The sequence below is a fragment of the Lathyrus oleraceus genome, chromosome 3, assembly GCF_024323335.1.
Source record: "Lathyrus oleraceus cultivar Zhongwan6 chromosome 3, CAAS_Psat_ZW6_1.0, whole genome shotgun sequence".
Taxonomy (NCBI): domain Eukaryota; kingdom Viridiplantae; phylum Streptophyta; class Magnoliopsida; order Fabales; family Fabaceae; genus Lathyrus; species Lathyrus oleraceus.
In genome coordinates, this window is record NC_066581.1 from 81,833,614 (window position 1) to 81,849,790 (window position 16,177).

General features: G+C 33.2%; 1 protein-coding gene across 1 annotated transcript; it reads left to right on the forward strand.

Annotated features, from left to right (window-relative positions):
* The first annotated feature begins 14,600 nt into the window (after nucleotides 1–14,600).
* On the forward strand, nucleotides 14,601–15,488 carry LOC127125465 (60S ribosomal protein L21-2). Its single transcript, XM_051054243.1, has 2 exons — nucleotides 14,601–14,909; nucleotides 15,076–15,488. The coding sequence occupies exons 1-2, from the start codon at nucleotides 14,673–14,675 to the stop codon at nucleotides 15,331–15,333; spliced, it is 495 nt and encodes a 164-aa protein (XP_050910200.1). The 5' UTR covers nucleotides 14,601–14,672; the 3' UTR covers nucleotides 15,334–15,488.
* Nucleotides 15,489–16,177: the final 689 nt, after the last annotated feature.

The window sequence follows — 16,177 nt, forward strand, 5'->3', positions numbered from 1 at the left end:
AAACGGTAAAAAAATATATTTAAAAAACTAATTTTCAACAATAAAGCTATTATTGTTTTGATAATGTTTAGTCTTTGAGAGATCTCAAATTAAAAAAAAATGTAAAATATTATTTAAATCTCTTTCACGTACCATATATTTTATCAAATAAATTATACAAAATATAAATAAATTTATATGAATTTAAAATTATGTATTAATTAAAAATATAATATTTTAAATGGACGAAACTTTAAGGAACATGTTTATGTTTGTCCTTCATTTCTTCAAAGTGTTTTAGAAAGACGTTACTCTTTTCATCATCTTTATAAAAGATCATGAGAAGAGACATCTTTTGACGTATTTTTTACATACATTTTAATATTTTATAAGTGAGACATTTTTATTTTGTCAAAAAATTGTTCAATTTCTTTAAATAGAGATGAGGACAAAGAAGGAGGTCATGAAATTAAGCAAGCTTCATACTCACTTACAAAATATAAAAAACATAAACTATATTATGCAATGTTTGCCATCAATAACATTAGAACAACAACATAATGATATTTGAAAAAATCACTATTATACATTACCGGATTATAGAGCTTTTTATAGGTATTCTCCGATGGAAATTTTTTATCCCACATTTTGGTGTGAGAAAACACCATATGAAAAACTAAAAATGTCTCTCAAATTCGATAGGTACATATCCGAACACACAATGCACCATTTTTATGACGTGCCAAACGAGTGTTATCCCAAATTAAAACAAAAAATTATTTTGGAGATGCATCTCTGGATATTTTCAAAAAATATATTGATATTTGAGCACCGTAGAGGATTTTTCAGAGATATTTCTATGGAGTTTTGGGACAGGATTTTAAAATTGTTGTCACCTTTGCATGTCAGATATTTCCAGAGATGCATTTCCAGAATTAGTTGATAAATACTCACTTCCATGATCACATTCCCATATTTATTTTCTACTCTAAACCCTTAGAAAAAACTCTTCCATTTTCAACCCACATTTTCACTCCAAATCTTTATTCTTGTGTTGCATTACATCAAAGGGAGCAAAAAAAGTTGTAATTCTAGATTAAAAAATCGTTTATTTCAAGCCTCATTGCTCACATTAATCTTATTTTTAGTATGAAAATATGCCTTTAATCCGGAGATACATCTCCTTAGTCTGTATGAACTCGTCCGGAAATGCATCCCTGGTATCTGTCTGTTCTCGTTTTTTTAGCTTTCTTTATAGTATTAGCACATATTAAGTATTTTATTGTAACTATTTTCATTAGATATGGTGCATCCTGGTGTTTTCCCAAACATGTTGTGTTTTTTAATGTTAAATGTGTTGTTGTGAAAGCGGTAGATGTTGGCAACCAATTTAAAAATGAGTAAGAGTTTGAATTTCGTGATCACATGCTTCAACGGATTCGTACGGAGACCTCCAAACTGGGATTTAGTGTGGTAATCAAAATGTTCGATAATGGTTCAGATACAAGAGGTGCATTTATGACAATGACATGCGAAAGAAGTGGGAAATATATACTTCTTCTCCGGAATTTTAAATGAGATGACACCGGTTCAAGAAAATGTGAGTGTCCCTTTAAGTTGTGTAGTTATATGTTGGCAAATAAGAAATGGAGATTTAATATCATATGTGGTTTACATACCCATGACTTGTGTGAAAAGTTAATCGGTCATTCAATTGTGTGTCACCTCATGCCGGAAGAGGAGGAATGTGTTTCAAACATGACATTAAATTTAGTTCAATCTAAAAACATACTTGCAACTTTGAAACATAAAAGATCCGAAAATATATCAAATATCAAGCAAGTGTACAATATTCGATACCGAAATAACAATGCGATAAGGGGGGATATAGTGAAATGCAACAACTATTCAATTTTTTAGAACTTTTCCAGGTACCGAACATGTGAGGATGAAGTAACCGTTAGAGATCTATTTTGGACTCATCCTTATTCCATCAAGTTGTTCAACATGTTTCCTACTGTGCTCGTCATTTATTCAATATACAAGACCAACAAGTATAAAATTCCATTATTGAAGATGATTGGTGTTACCTCTACTTAGAAGACCTATTATGTTGAGTTTCCATTTCTAGAGAGTGAAAAAGAGGAGAATGTTACTTGGGTCTTAGAGGTGCGTCGGACAATGTTAAATGACCAAAAAGAGATGCCTAAAGTAATTGTTACAGATCGAGATACCGCTTGGATGAATTCAATTACAAAAGTGTTTCCTACTTCTTATGCATTACTTTATATGTATCACATAACAAAGAATGTGAGAAGTCGGGTTAAACCCACAGTAGGACGAAACAGATAAAGGCCAAAGATGGAAAAATGCTTAAGGCGAGTGCGATAGTGGAAAAAATAATGGATGCATGGAATCTTATAGTAAATTCTTCTACTAATGAGTTATATGCCAATTTTGTTATACATTTTAGGAAGGTGTGTGAGAAATATCCATATTTGTTCAAATATATTGAAAGCACAATTTTGAACCAGGTGAAGGAGAAAATTGTTTGTGCATGGACCAATCAGGTTGGACACCTTAGGAATAAAACAAAAAACCGAGTTGAGGTTGCTCGTGCCACATTAAAGAATTAGTTGGAAGATAGTAAGGGTGATTTGTGTAGATATTGAGACTCTATGAACCAAATGATCCAAAACCAATATTATGAGATGCTTACATCATTTGGTCAGAGCATCATAGTTTAGGAACACAAATTTAAAGACAACAATCTTTATTCTCAGTTGGTCGACAACATATCTCGAGCAGATTTAAATTATATTTTTCAAAAAGCTAAATGAACTAATAATGTAGGCTCCGATAGCGCAAAGTGTGGTTGCACAATTGTGAAAATCTATGGTCTCCCATGTGATTATCTTATAGAAAAGAAGGCGAAACTTGGTAGCCTGTTAAGAAATGATGAAATTTGCAGCCACTGGAAAAGGCTTAGGTTTGATGATAATGGTGTTATGAAATATGGTAAATCGAATATCTCTATCTTGACCTAATGGAAAGTGATACAAGGGAGATTTTTGAAAGCCGATGAAAATGTGAAACTCCACATCAAAAAACAATTGAGGAAATTTTCTTCTGCGGAAACGACTGACTTGAAACCACCCTCTCAACTGGTAAAAACAAAAGGTGCTCAGAAGAAGTTCAAGGCTACATCGGGTGACAATTCAACAGTGCAATCTCCTTCGTAATTTGAACATGTTGACAAATTTTTTCCGGACTCGCCAACTCCAAAATCTCAAAAAGATTTTTTTAAAGGAGCTCGCATTAGCAAACCACCTCTTTCACCGCCTCGACTAAAAATTCCATTCATTTACGAGATGTCGATTTTTATGCAAAAATACATCGAACGGATCATCAATATTGAGGGTGACGGTAATTGTTGTTATCAATTTGTTTCGGATTTACTCGGTAAAAGATAAAATAATCACACACTTGTCCACCATCAACTTATCCTGAGTTAAGGACCCATAAAGAATCATACACACAACTTTACAGAAAGAAAGAAAACTTTGATGCAATTTATGAGTCTCTTATTCCTTGCATTAGTGGACCGACACCGGAGGAAAAATGAATGCGCTTCCCTGAAATGGGTCATGTCATAACAAGTGTGTATGATAAAGTGTGTTACTTACAAGATACGATTTTTCGGAAACCTTTTTTCAACTGCGCACCGCCCCACCTCAAAATCCAAATGATTGAATTATGTGTATTGGGTGACTTTCAAAATCACAACACTTTATTCAAGTTTGTTTGAAATCAGGATGTCCTATACCACTTACATCAATTGAGTGGATGCCTCGTTCAACAACAAAAGTCGAGACTTGGTCGGATCAATTTCTAAAAAGAATGCAAGAGTTCACCAAATTGAGCAACATTGAAAGAGAATCAAATGCACAAAAGCCAATGGGACTACCACCCATACTTATAGATTTAGCCAGCGATAAATATTTCGATTCATTTTAGTTTTTCTTCATCAATTAAGTGTATGTAATTGTGTATTAATATTAATGAAATGTAATATATACACTTTCAAATATTTTAATAATTTTTTATATTTGCCAAAAAAATATGCTCATTTGCCAAACAAAACACACATGTTATATTTTCGGTCTGGTTCATGAGAGGTTTCAGAGATGTATCTCCAGAATAAGATGATAGGGTGGTGCCAGAAATGTATCTTGGAAACCAGCATTGATACATGATATAATTTTTTAGGTCCACATTTGTCTACAACTTCTATAAACTCAGGCTCTTATTTTTTATTTCATATAAATAGAAAATGTCACAAATATCACAAATAAATATCATCTGATATATCGCAAACGTCTCTTTCTCCAGCGCAACACCCATGAAAAAGTTTAAGATCAATGAGTACACCTCTTTTTCAGATCTACAATACAAAGTGCATAATCTCCTACCTTACGGAGATAATCGAAAAATTGTGAAGTTTGAATATCGATCACCGTCAATTAACAACAAATGCAAGGTTTAGTTCAACAATTATGAGCTCAGGATGAATGCAGATGTAATCGCTATGTGAAATACTTTTTTCCGTTTTGAAACAAAAGTTCTAATCGAGTTGGAAATGAAGATTTCAAGATCGGTCAAAGATATTGTGAAGATGTTGAAGCGTCCACCTGGATATTAAAATGTAATGTTTAATTTTATGTTGACATGACTTATGTACTACTTATTTTATATTATGAATGATAATTTTATTTTGTCAAAATACAACTTTCTGATTTTTTGCTTATGTTTTTGTTTCACAATGTTATGAAAATACATCTACGGACAAATACTATAGTTGCATCTCCTGGTAAAAAAAAGGCACACTCCTAGGACATCACTCATAATTGACATATTTTGTGTGTGCTTGAGGTGCGACTGAAGATGCATCTCTGAAATTTGAGGATATTTTAGTATTTTCACGTGGTTTTTTAGTAATATATGTAGTGCATTAAAAATGTCCCTTCTTCGATTCAGGTGAGATATTATATGTCATAACATTTGATAAAAAAAAACCCTGACTCGATAATGAAGAACTCAATACTCTTTATTGAAAAAATTAAGCTTCAAATGGAATGGCCGGTAATGCATGAATAATTTTAGGTTATTGGACAAAAGTTAAAAAAAAAAAAAAATTATATATATATATATATATATATATATATATATATAATTACATTGAGTAACAAACAAAAAAAAAATAGAAAATCTTACCGTTGTAATTAGTTATAGATAAAGTGTAATCGTTATTGAATAATTATATTTCTATTGTAACCTATTATAGATAAGGTGTTAACAGTTTAATTTTTTAAAGGGGATGTAAGCGGTTACAGCCTCGTATTAACCGGTTATAGGCACGTGAATTACTTTTTTTTCACTTAACACAACACCTTAATTCACGTGTTGCAAGTCTTCCATGCTCATATGTTTCTTCAATCTCTTGAATATTTCAATTAACCCTCCTTTGGTCAACAAATCGACCACTTGGTCTACTTCTACAATACCCTAACCTCAATCTTCCGCCGCTAACAAGCTCTCTCAAGTAGTAAAATCTCATCTCAATATGTTTGTTTCTCCCACGTGCAACGAGATTCTTGGCAAGACTTATAGTGAAAACGTTATCAACCATGAGCGTTACAACCTCGCCTTCTTCACTGCATAACTCCTTTAACAAATTCACCAACCATACGGCTTAACACACAGACAACAAAGATGGAATATACTCGGCCTTACGATAAGAGAGTGTCACTACTGGTTCCTTTTTTGAACACCATGAGATTGGTGTTTCTATGACATAAAGATGTATCCATATGTCAATTTTCTATCATCTTTATCTTCCTATCAGTAGGAATTGGTATATCCAAGTAAATTTCACTTTTTGCCCTTGTCCGCTGCGAGAAATAAAATTATGCATCCAATAGAACCTTTGACATATATTAGAATCCTCTTGATTGCTTCCAAGTGAGAGACACCTTCGGTCTCTCCATGAATTGGCTCAAAAATTTGACACTAAAAGTCAAATCTGATCTCGTATTGCACAATCAATGTAAAGATCTAATCAACCTCTAATACATAGTTGGATTGACATCCTGATCATGCTCATTTTTTGCCAGTTGCAACATTGGTTCAACAAGAGCAATGGAAATGTTACAATTAGGGTTGCTCGTTGATTGAAATTGTAAAACGTCTTCTTCAATCTATAAAACTTTGATTCTTGGTTTTTTACAATGAAACTCGGGGATTGCTCCACATATACCTCCTATTCCAACAGCCTGTTCAAAAACGCAAATTTGACGTACATTTGATAAACAGACTAATTGTTATTGTTTGCAATCCCAACAACCAATTAGATGGTCTCAATTCTTGCTATTGGTGTGGATACTTACTCAAAGTCTATTCACTCCTTTTGCAAAAATACCTTAGCTACCAAACTAGCTTTGTGACTCACAACCTCTCCTTTGGGATTTACTTTGACCTTGTACACCCATCTCTCACCCATATTACTTTTCCCTTGAGCTAAATCAAATAGATCCCAAGTTGTGTTCTTCTCAATCGATTCCAGCTCCTCCTTCATAGCACAAAGCTATTTTGAATCATTGAAAGCCTCCTCCATTTTAACGGGTTCGAATTCGACCATAAGTGAAAAATTGACGAAGTCACCATCGTCATTAACTTTGTTGTCTTGGAGTATATCACAAACTTGGAGTCTTAGAGGCAAACTTAGTTTCCTTGTTGATCTTCTCACAGTTTCTTCAATTCAGACTTCAATGAGAGCTATTACTGCATCTTTAAGCACTGTAGAAACCAATTTTTCACTGATGTAACTGATTATAGCCTGTTGGTGACCAGTTATAGGTTGATGCACTTATTTTATTTCATCGAAATCGACGTCCCTACTAATCACGGTTCTCCTATTTGCTATATCATATAACTTGTAACCACTGGTAGAGCGATACCCTACAAGTATTATATGTTTTTCCTTGTCATCAAGCTTCTTCCTAAGTTGATATAGCATATGTTGATATGCCACCGAGCCAAACAATCTCAAGTGACTCGTATTTTGTTTAAATCTTAACCAGGACTCTTCCGATGTGACATTTTCCAGCTTCTTTATGGGGGCATCTGTTCAGCAAATAAGTGGTTGTGGAGACGACTTCTCCCCAAATTTATTTTGACAAGTTTTTATTTATTTTAATTTTAGCATGTTCCTTATTATGTTCATGATAGAGCGATTATTCCTCTCGAAAACACCATTTTGCTGTGACGTATAAGGCAACACTACCTCATATACAATTCCTTCTTAATCACAAAACTTCCCAAAATCATTTGAGACATATCCACCACCATTTGTTTTGAGAACTTTAACTTTGTGATTGCTTTACCTTTCAACCATGGACTTGAATTTCTTAAACACCTCAAGTACCCCATCTTTTATTTTGATTAGGTACTTTTATAGCTTTCTACTATGATCATCAATGGATTTGACAAAATATTTATTGCCACCAATATAATCAACTTGCATTGGTCCACACACGTACGAATACACCACAACAAGATGACACTTGGTTTTACAACCTGTATCTTTGCTGAATTTTCCCTTATGTTGCTTCACTTGCACACATTTTTCATAAATTTCAGTCGGTATGTTGATCAATGGTAGCCTCATTACCATCATGTTCTTTTGTAAGGTGTTGAGATATCGGAAATTAAGATGCACATGCCTATAGTTCCATATCCACTATTCTTTACTAGCCGTTGTAGCAAGACATCCATGTTACATAACCTTCAATTCAACTTTGAAAGTTCAATTTGGAGACATATGAGCCTTTACGACCAAAACTCTATTTGCGTCCATAACGTGTATCACCTTGTTCTCCAAATGAATATTGTAACCCTTATCAAGTAATTTTCCAATAATTAAAAGGTTACACTTGATTTTCAGGAATGTACAACACATCCTTTATCAAAGAATGTTTACCATCCCTTTTCCCAATCGATATGTCACCGATCCTTTCAGCAACTAGAGTGGTATCATCCTTGAACTTTACCTTGTCCCTCATGGCACAATTTATTGTAACAAACCAATATTTTCTTACTGTTGTCATACCCCAAAATTCACCCTACCCTTCACAATGATCATCTAGGTCACTAACCCTAATCATTTGCATATCCTGATAAGCATTCATCTCATATACATACCCATAATATCATGTAAATTCCATTTGCATTTGAAAAGCTCAAAATTATGGATTCAAGGATTTTTATCACACAAAGCATTGAATAGGAGGTGAACCTTTCATCTTGGTTGTCTTTATCATGGAGCATAGCTTGAAACCCTAATTCAGGGATGTTGGTTGTGAACATCATCAAGATCAGTTCAAGTCCCTAAAACCCTAGTTTCTGGTTATGGCATTATCATCTTTGGTGTGTGCGTTCAAGATTGAGGATTCATTTGGGTCATCTGGTCCATTATGGATGGTTCATTGGCTTAAGTAATATTTATGGTCCTGATTCATTGATTAAGGTTCATTCATGATTCACATGTTCATAGCCTTTTGTTTGATTAGTGTCCATCTAGTTTGATTCATGGCATATCACAAGTTAATTGGTCTGAGGGTATTATGATCAACATTCAATTTCAATTGTCCATAAGAGATTACACAGAATTACACCATTTTTACCTAAGTTGACTTTTGGTCAACCAGTTGACCAAAGTCAACCATCTAATCTAAGTCATAATACATGAACCATTTTCACATTCTCAAGCGACTTTGAACCATGTTCACTTTATACAATATGTAAACCATTTTGCATTGTTTAAGCCATTTTCCACTTTTAAAAAACTTGATTCATTACAACCATTATGCTTTCCATTTCATGTACAAATAAACCATTCAATTCCAAACACCATCTTTCCATTCAATTCCATAAACCATTAATTCAAATTGCATACATATATCTCATACATTCAAAATTCCAAATAACCATTACATTCATTGTCATTTCGGATTACAATTATTTCAACCAAATTCAAATTACAAACAATTTCATTCCAATACTGACATTTCATTATACTAACCCAAATCCATTCAAAGCATAACATATAATACATTCAACCATACACCAACAATACAATTCCAATCCAAAAACACAAAATTACAAAAAAAACTCAAGCCATCCCAAGTCATTAGCACAAGCCAGTCTCAAGAACATAAATCCATTTGAAGCATTGTCCAAGAAAACATGCCCATGGTAGAAACCATATAAAACTTGCATAATCACTTGCATTGTCATATAACACAATATCATAATAAACCAAGCAACACATTAACATGGAAAATGCAATAGGTTCACTTGTATAATGTTTTAACAAACATTGATTCACCTGCAAAGGCACATCAGTTTCACAGCAGCACAAGATGAACATGACTAGCTCAATACAAATGATTCACCTGCATAATGCACAACAAAATCAATAAGACAACTCTTCACCATTGGCTAACAAAGCAATATGTTTTCAACCTGCATATTGTTCTAACAATAATTCAATAATATTCCACCCGGAACGTTTGATAACAAAGTGAAACATAACAACCCTACATTTCCTAACAACAAACCGATTTCTCTTCATAACTAACTAAACTACCTTCTAACTGAATTGAAACCAACTCTAACTGTGATAACAAACTCCTTTAACCCCATCATTCTTCACCTCTAACCAACTTCCATTTTGCCAATAACAAGATCTTCTCAACAGAACATAACTAAACCCACACTTCCAATCACAATCTAACTGTAACAAACTCTCCTTTCAAAATGTCATAAACAATATATAACCAAATCCCCAACCGTCGGCAGCAACCTCTAACAACACTACATCATACATAGCATTATTAACCTCCATAAAACCTGAAACAATTCCCACCTTCAAACAATCTTCAGTCTTCAGAAAAAACCATTAAGAAAGAACCTGCAACAAAACTCTCCCATCAACGTCTTTAACTCTCCTTCAACCATTCAAAAACACCCCCATAAATAACCAACTCTACTCTCTCAACCCTCCATTCTTCTCCTCATCCTAACAGAACAACAACCATAGTCAAGACTTCCTTTCAGATACCTTATTATCCTCTTCACCGCTGTTAGATGTGATACCTTTGGCTTCTGCATGGACCTACTCACTATACCTACACTGTATGCTAAGTCAGGCCTTGTATTACAAAGGTATCGAAGTGACCCAATAAGTCTTCTATATTGGGTTGGGTCGACATCATCTTCATCTGAATCTTTCGACAGTTATAATCTGGGTTCAGGTGGAGTCAAAGTTGGATTGCAATCTTGCATCTCAAATCTCTTGAGTATTTCGCCTGCATACCTTCTTTGGTGCATCATCAAACCTCTACCACTCTTGTAGAATTAGATGCTAAGGAAATATGAAATGTCACCCAGATCTGAAATTTCGAATTCCTTGTTGAGATCACCTTTGAAGTCTTCAATCTCCTTCTTGCAGCTACCTATTATCAACAGGTCATCGACATAAAGGCATAGTATAAACAATTCACTCTTGCTTCTTCTTACATATACTTCATGTTCATATTTGCACTTTACAAATCCTTTCTCCCTTAGAAATCCATCTATCTTCTTGTTCCAAGCTCTTGGAGCTTGTTTAAGTCCGTACAGGGCTTTATGCAACCTGTACACCTTCTTTCTTCACCTTGTTTCACAAACCCAGCTGGTTGTGCAACATAAACTTCTTCTTCTAAGGGGCCATTAAAGAATGCACATTTCACATCCATCTGACACATCTGCCAATTGTTCATGTTTGCTAGACCAACAACTAACCTGATTGTTTCAATCCTAGCAACAAGTGCAAAAACTTCATCAAAGTTGATTCCTTCTTTCTGAAGAAATCCTTTCGCCACAAGTCTCGCCTTGTGTCGAGTCACTTCTCCTTTGGGATTCAACTTCACCTTGTATACCCACTTCACATCGATTGCCTTCATGTTTGGGGGCAATTCGACAAGTGACCAAGTGTTGTTGACTTCGATTGACTTCAGCTTTTCGTCCATTGCTTTCATCCACTTTGAATCTTTCAATGCCTCAACTGGATTGACAGGTTCGACATCTGCATAGAAAGCATAATGTACCGGCTCACCTTCTTCATTGACCATAACATCTTATGTAATCACACATTCTTGCAACCTTGCAGGCATGTGTCTTGCTCTTTGAGGACAATCACTAGAATAGTGACCATACCTTTGACAATTGTATAAGTTTATTGATTCTTCTGCTTTTCTAGACAATCACTAGAATAATGATCATACCTTTGATAATTGTAACACTGAATGTGACTCTTGTTTGGCTTTTGACCACCACCTCTTCCTCTACCTACAACACCACCTCTTTGGTTGCCTTGGTTTCAGGGTTTTCTCCGATTCGACCAGTTTCCTTCTTGCTGATTTCAACCAGTCGAATTGTTGTAACCTCCTATGCCTTTGTTGCCATTCCAGCTACCTTTGCATTTCCTTTCTTTTGTTGATTGAGCCTGCAAAGCCATATCACTCTTTGACTTTCCTACAACTCTTTCAGCTATTCTTTGTTCATGGGATTCAAGCGTCCCTTGAAGCTCTTCCTTTGTCAGTTTTGACAAATCTTTCGACTCTTTTATGGCTACTACCACATGGTCGAACTTTTGAGCCAACGACCTCAAGATCTTTCCAACAACAGGTCTTGATGTCAACACTTCTCCACATACCTTGATTTGATTCACCAGTTTTGTAACCTTGGTGAAAAAATCAGTTATGCTTTCATTGTCTTCCATCTGAAGCAATTCATACGTTCTTTTGTGAGTTTGTAACCTCACCTCTTTCACCTTCTCCACGCCTCCAAACGATTTCTCCAGAATTTCCCATGTTTCTTTCGCTGACTCTGCATCACTAACCTTTTCAAAGTTATCTACATCAACACATTGATGGATTATAAAGAGAGCTTTATAATCTTTCTTCTTCAATTTTTTATGTGCAGCCTTTTCTTGATCTATCGCGGCTTCTGCAAGCGTTGTTACTCCTTCCTTCACAAGATCCCAAATATCTTGATAACATAACACAATCTTTATCTGCTTGCACCAATTCTCATAATTGTTGTTCTTGAGAATCATAAGATTTGCTGGAAAATTCCCGTTTGGATGATTCGTTGCCATGATGATTTTCTTCCCACGAATTGATTAAACCGGAGCTCTTGATACCAGATGTTGGAAATCCACCAAAACCTATAGAAAATTTCAATCAATCTTGATGAACAAGATTGAAAAGAGAAGAACAATGGAGAAAGAAAGTAAAGTAAATAACGATGAAAGAGAAGAAGAATTAAATTCTGCAGAGTTTCTCTATGTCCACAAACTGTGGAAAACTTCTTATTCACTTTGCAACTGCAAAATACTGTGAATACAATGTTATGAATACTCTATTCACTCCATACAAAAATAAGGGTTACTCCCTCTTTTTATAGATTTAGATTAACTTGAACCTAAAGTTAAAGTCCAAAACTATAAAAGCCTAAAATAACTAACACTACTAAAATAGGCATATGTCAAAATCCTGTGTGAAGAAACATGGTTCGACACTTCGACACTAACACAACTCAACACACTAGGTGGTTCGAGACTTCCTTGCTCTGTCGAGCAACTTGCTTCGAAACAAGGAATTACAATTCAACACGTAGTTGATTGCAAAAGGTTTATTAGGTCTTGATTTGTCTTCGATTAATAATTAAGATAACTTGATCAACGATTTTCTATGATAAAACCAAAGATAATTGAACATTTAGCACATCCTATTCTCCATAATGACATCTTAAATGAAAAAGTTAGTCATATATGTATTACTTGTTTATTATTTTTCAATAAAGTAATGATCACGAAAATTTTGAATAATATATTCTCAAATTACTTTTTTTTATAAATTAAAGATATTTTTATTTTAAATTTTTTTTCTCTATTTTCAAATATATTTATTTTGGGACAAAGGAAGTATTTATGAATTTTACCTCTAAGCTTTAAAAAAATAATATCACCATTAAATAATATGTCAAATATATGATTGATATCCAATTTTAATTACACCATGAAGAATATGTAGTAATAGATTAAGTCGCATGTCAACTAGTCTAACGAATGACATAATGAAATATAAATCTAGACCGAATTATATTAGGAAGGTATTGGAATATTACTTTATTGATAGTGTGTTTAGATATTAGAATCTAAACACATGCATTTGATCATTGGATATGAGATACATTTGAATCTAAACATATGCATTTGATCATACGATATGAGATCAGGACCGACCCAAAACATTTTGAGGCCCTGATCTAATCTTTCATGTTGAATTCTAATAAAAAAATATTAAAAAAAAATATTATTTAAAAATAGTGACTATTCTCTTTGTTTTAGAATTTGTATAGATTAAATTATATAATATTTTAGTTTTGAACAAGATTTTAGAATGGTAGAATCGAACTCAGGTTATGACTATCAAAATATTAATATAGTATCACCAGGTCAATATATAAACATCAAACATGTAATTAATAAACAACCTATATAATGAATATTTAATTTCTTTTTAATATTTGAGATCCCAAATTTTTGAGGCCTTGTGCGGAGGCACACCTCGCACACCCACAAGATCGGCCCTGTATGAGATGCATCTCAATTTTAATGAATTTTACTATGCAAATGTGTTTAAATTTTACTATCCGATAGAAAAGCAAATTGATTCATTTTGATAATCATATCTTTCAGAAAACTTAATTTATTTCTTTTCTTTTTCTTTTTATTAACCTCTAATAGTAATTTTGTTTTAAACGTGCATGTATCATTATCTATGAAAAATAAATATCATTATAAATTTTAAATACAAATAAGTATATATTTTAGTTATTTAAGTATGAAATATTCGTTCACTAAAAATTTAGTTAATTTTTTTAATCTAATTTAATATATATTTTCTCTCTGTCCTAATATTTAAAAAGGAGAAATCACACTAAATTTGGTTCACCCATAAATTTTTTACTGATCTTTCTTTTCTTTTGAAAATCAAAATCCGTAATCTCAACATCATTTACACAATTAGATATACTAAAATAAATAAAATTAATAAAAATACTTTCTTTTTGCATAATTTTAATAAATATTGCATTTTTCATTAATCAATAATTTATTTATTTATATATATAAAAATATATTTTTATGTAAATCTTAAGTTTATTAATTCTTCATCATATTTATATTTCAAATGCAATATATCAATTATTAATTATCACTCAAATAAATCCGGCATTATACTTGTATTGTTAATAGGAGTATCACAAGCATACATGTAATCTTTTGAGTTTTAACCATTTTTTAGTACAAGATTTTAAACAAATTTTAATGTCAAAAATAAAAATAAAATTATAGTTTTTGTAATGAATCCCCACGAAGAAGAAAAAAACCCAGCCCATTAAACAAAATAGAAAAGCCCAATTGAAAACCCTAGGGTTCAGCAATAAAAAGGAAGATATTCATTTCAGATTTGGTTTCTGTAATAATAGACTGAGGCAGAGAAGGTGCAAGAGAAACCCTAGACAAGATGCCGGCTGGTCATGGTTTGAGATCTCGCACCAGAGATTCCTTCTCTCGCCCATTCAGGAAGAAGGGTACAATCGCCCTAGCCACCTACCTCAGAACCTACCACATCGGCGATTATGTTGATATCAGGGTTAACGGCGCCGTTCACAAAGGTATGCCTCACAAGTTCTACCATGGACGTACCGGCCGTGTCTGGAATGTCACCAAACGCGCCATTGGCGTTGAGGTTAACAAACAGGTATAAATCTTGGTGTTTTTAGCTGATTGTGTATTTCTAACTCTCGATTAGGTTTATTAGGTTTATAAAATCTGGTTAGATTAATTCAATTTTTTTAGTTTTCAGTGTTTATGTAATGGTTTATGGAATCTTGTTTATGTGTTGTTGTTGTTGTTGTGTGGTTTAGGTTAGGAATAAGATTCTGAGGAAGAGGATTCATGTTCGTGTGGAGCATGTTATGCCTTCTAGATGCACTGAGGAGTTTCGTTTGAGGAAGATCAACAATGATAAACTCAAGGCAGAGGCTAAGGCAAAGGGTGAGGTTATTAGCACAAAGCGCAAACCTGAGGGGCCTAAGCCTGGTTTCAAGGTTGAAGGAGCTACTTTGGAAACTGTTACTCCAATTCCTTACGATGTGGTTAATGATTTGAAGGGAGGATACTAGTCATTTATTTTCTTTCGAATGTTTTTGGATGGTCATTTTATTTTCTTTCGAATGTATTTGGATGGTCTTGTTTTGTTTGATAGTTTATCATCTTTAATTTGTTGTCTAGACAGACCTATAATTTATGCAAAAATCAGACTCAGTTTTGGTGTTTATCATGAATTCATCTTGATTTTCTATTATTCGCATTGTTTAACTTTATCACTATGCTAACTACATTGAGTTCTTTTTGTTGGTATGAAATTTGTTATATGGTAGTTAAACTTCAGGTTGGGAGAGTATAGGAACCCCTCTATCAATCATTTTTTTGCATATAGCTTTAAGTAATTATATGAATCATTTTGATGAATTCAACCGAGAAAAAGTATCCCTAGAAATAAAGCCTCTTGAAATTTAAAAAGTTTCTAGTAATTTGCTTTCCGTGACATTGGATGATAATCCATTTTAAATTAATCCTTTAATACTTTCTTCCTTACTCTTATTAAGACTACAATATACTGGGTTCTTTTGTGGGATCCATTAATAAAGGATCCATTGAGAATGTTAGTTTGAAGCAAATCATCTAATTTTTTTTACTCCAAATCTGTAACTCGATAGAATGCATTCGATTTCACAATTTTATTTTTCATATTAATGTATTAATATTTTATTCATATTAATTTTATTTTAATTTAGAATAATTATTTACATTAATATTAATATAAAAATTAAAAAAATCAATTAAATTTAAAATCACCTCTACTTTGTAGGTTTGTTGCAAGAGATGAGGTTCGTTAAATGGTTTAGTTGTTGTTGTTTTCTTCATTATTATAAGATAAGAATAATCAAAATCACCTTGATGTGT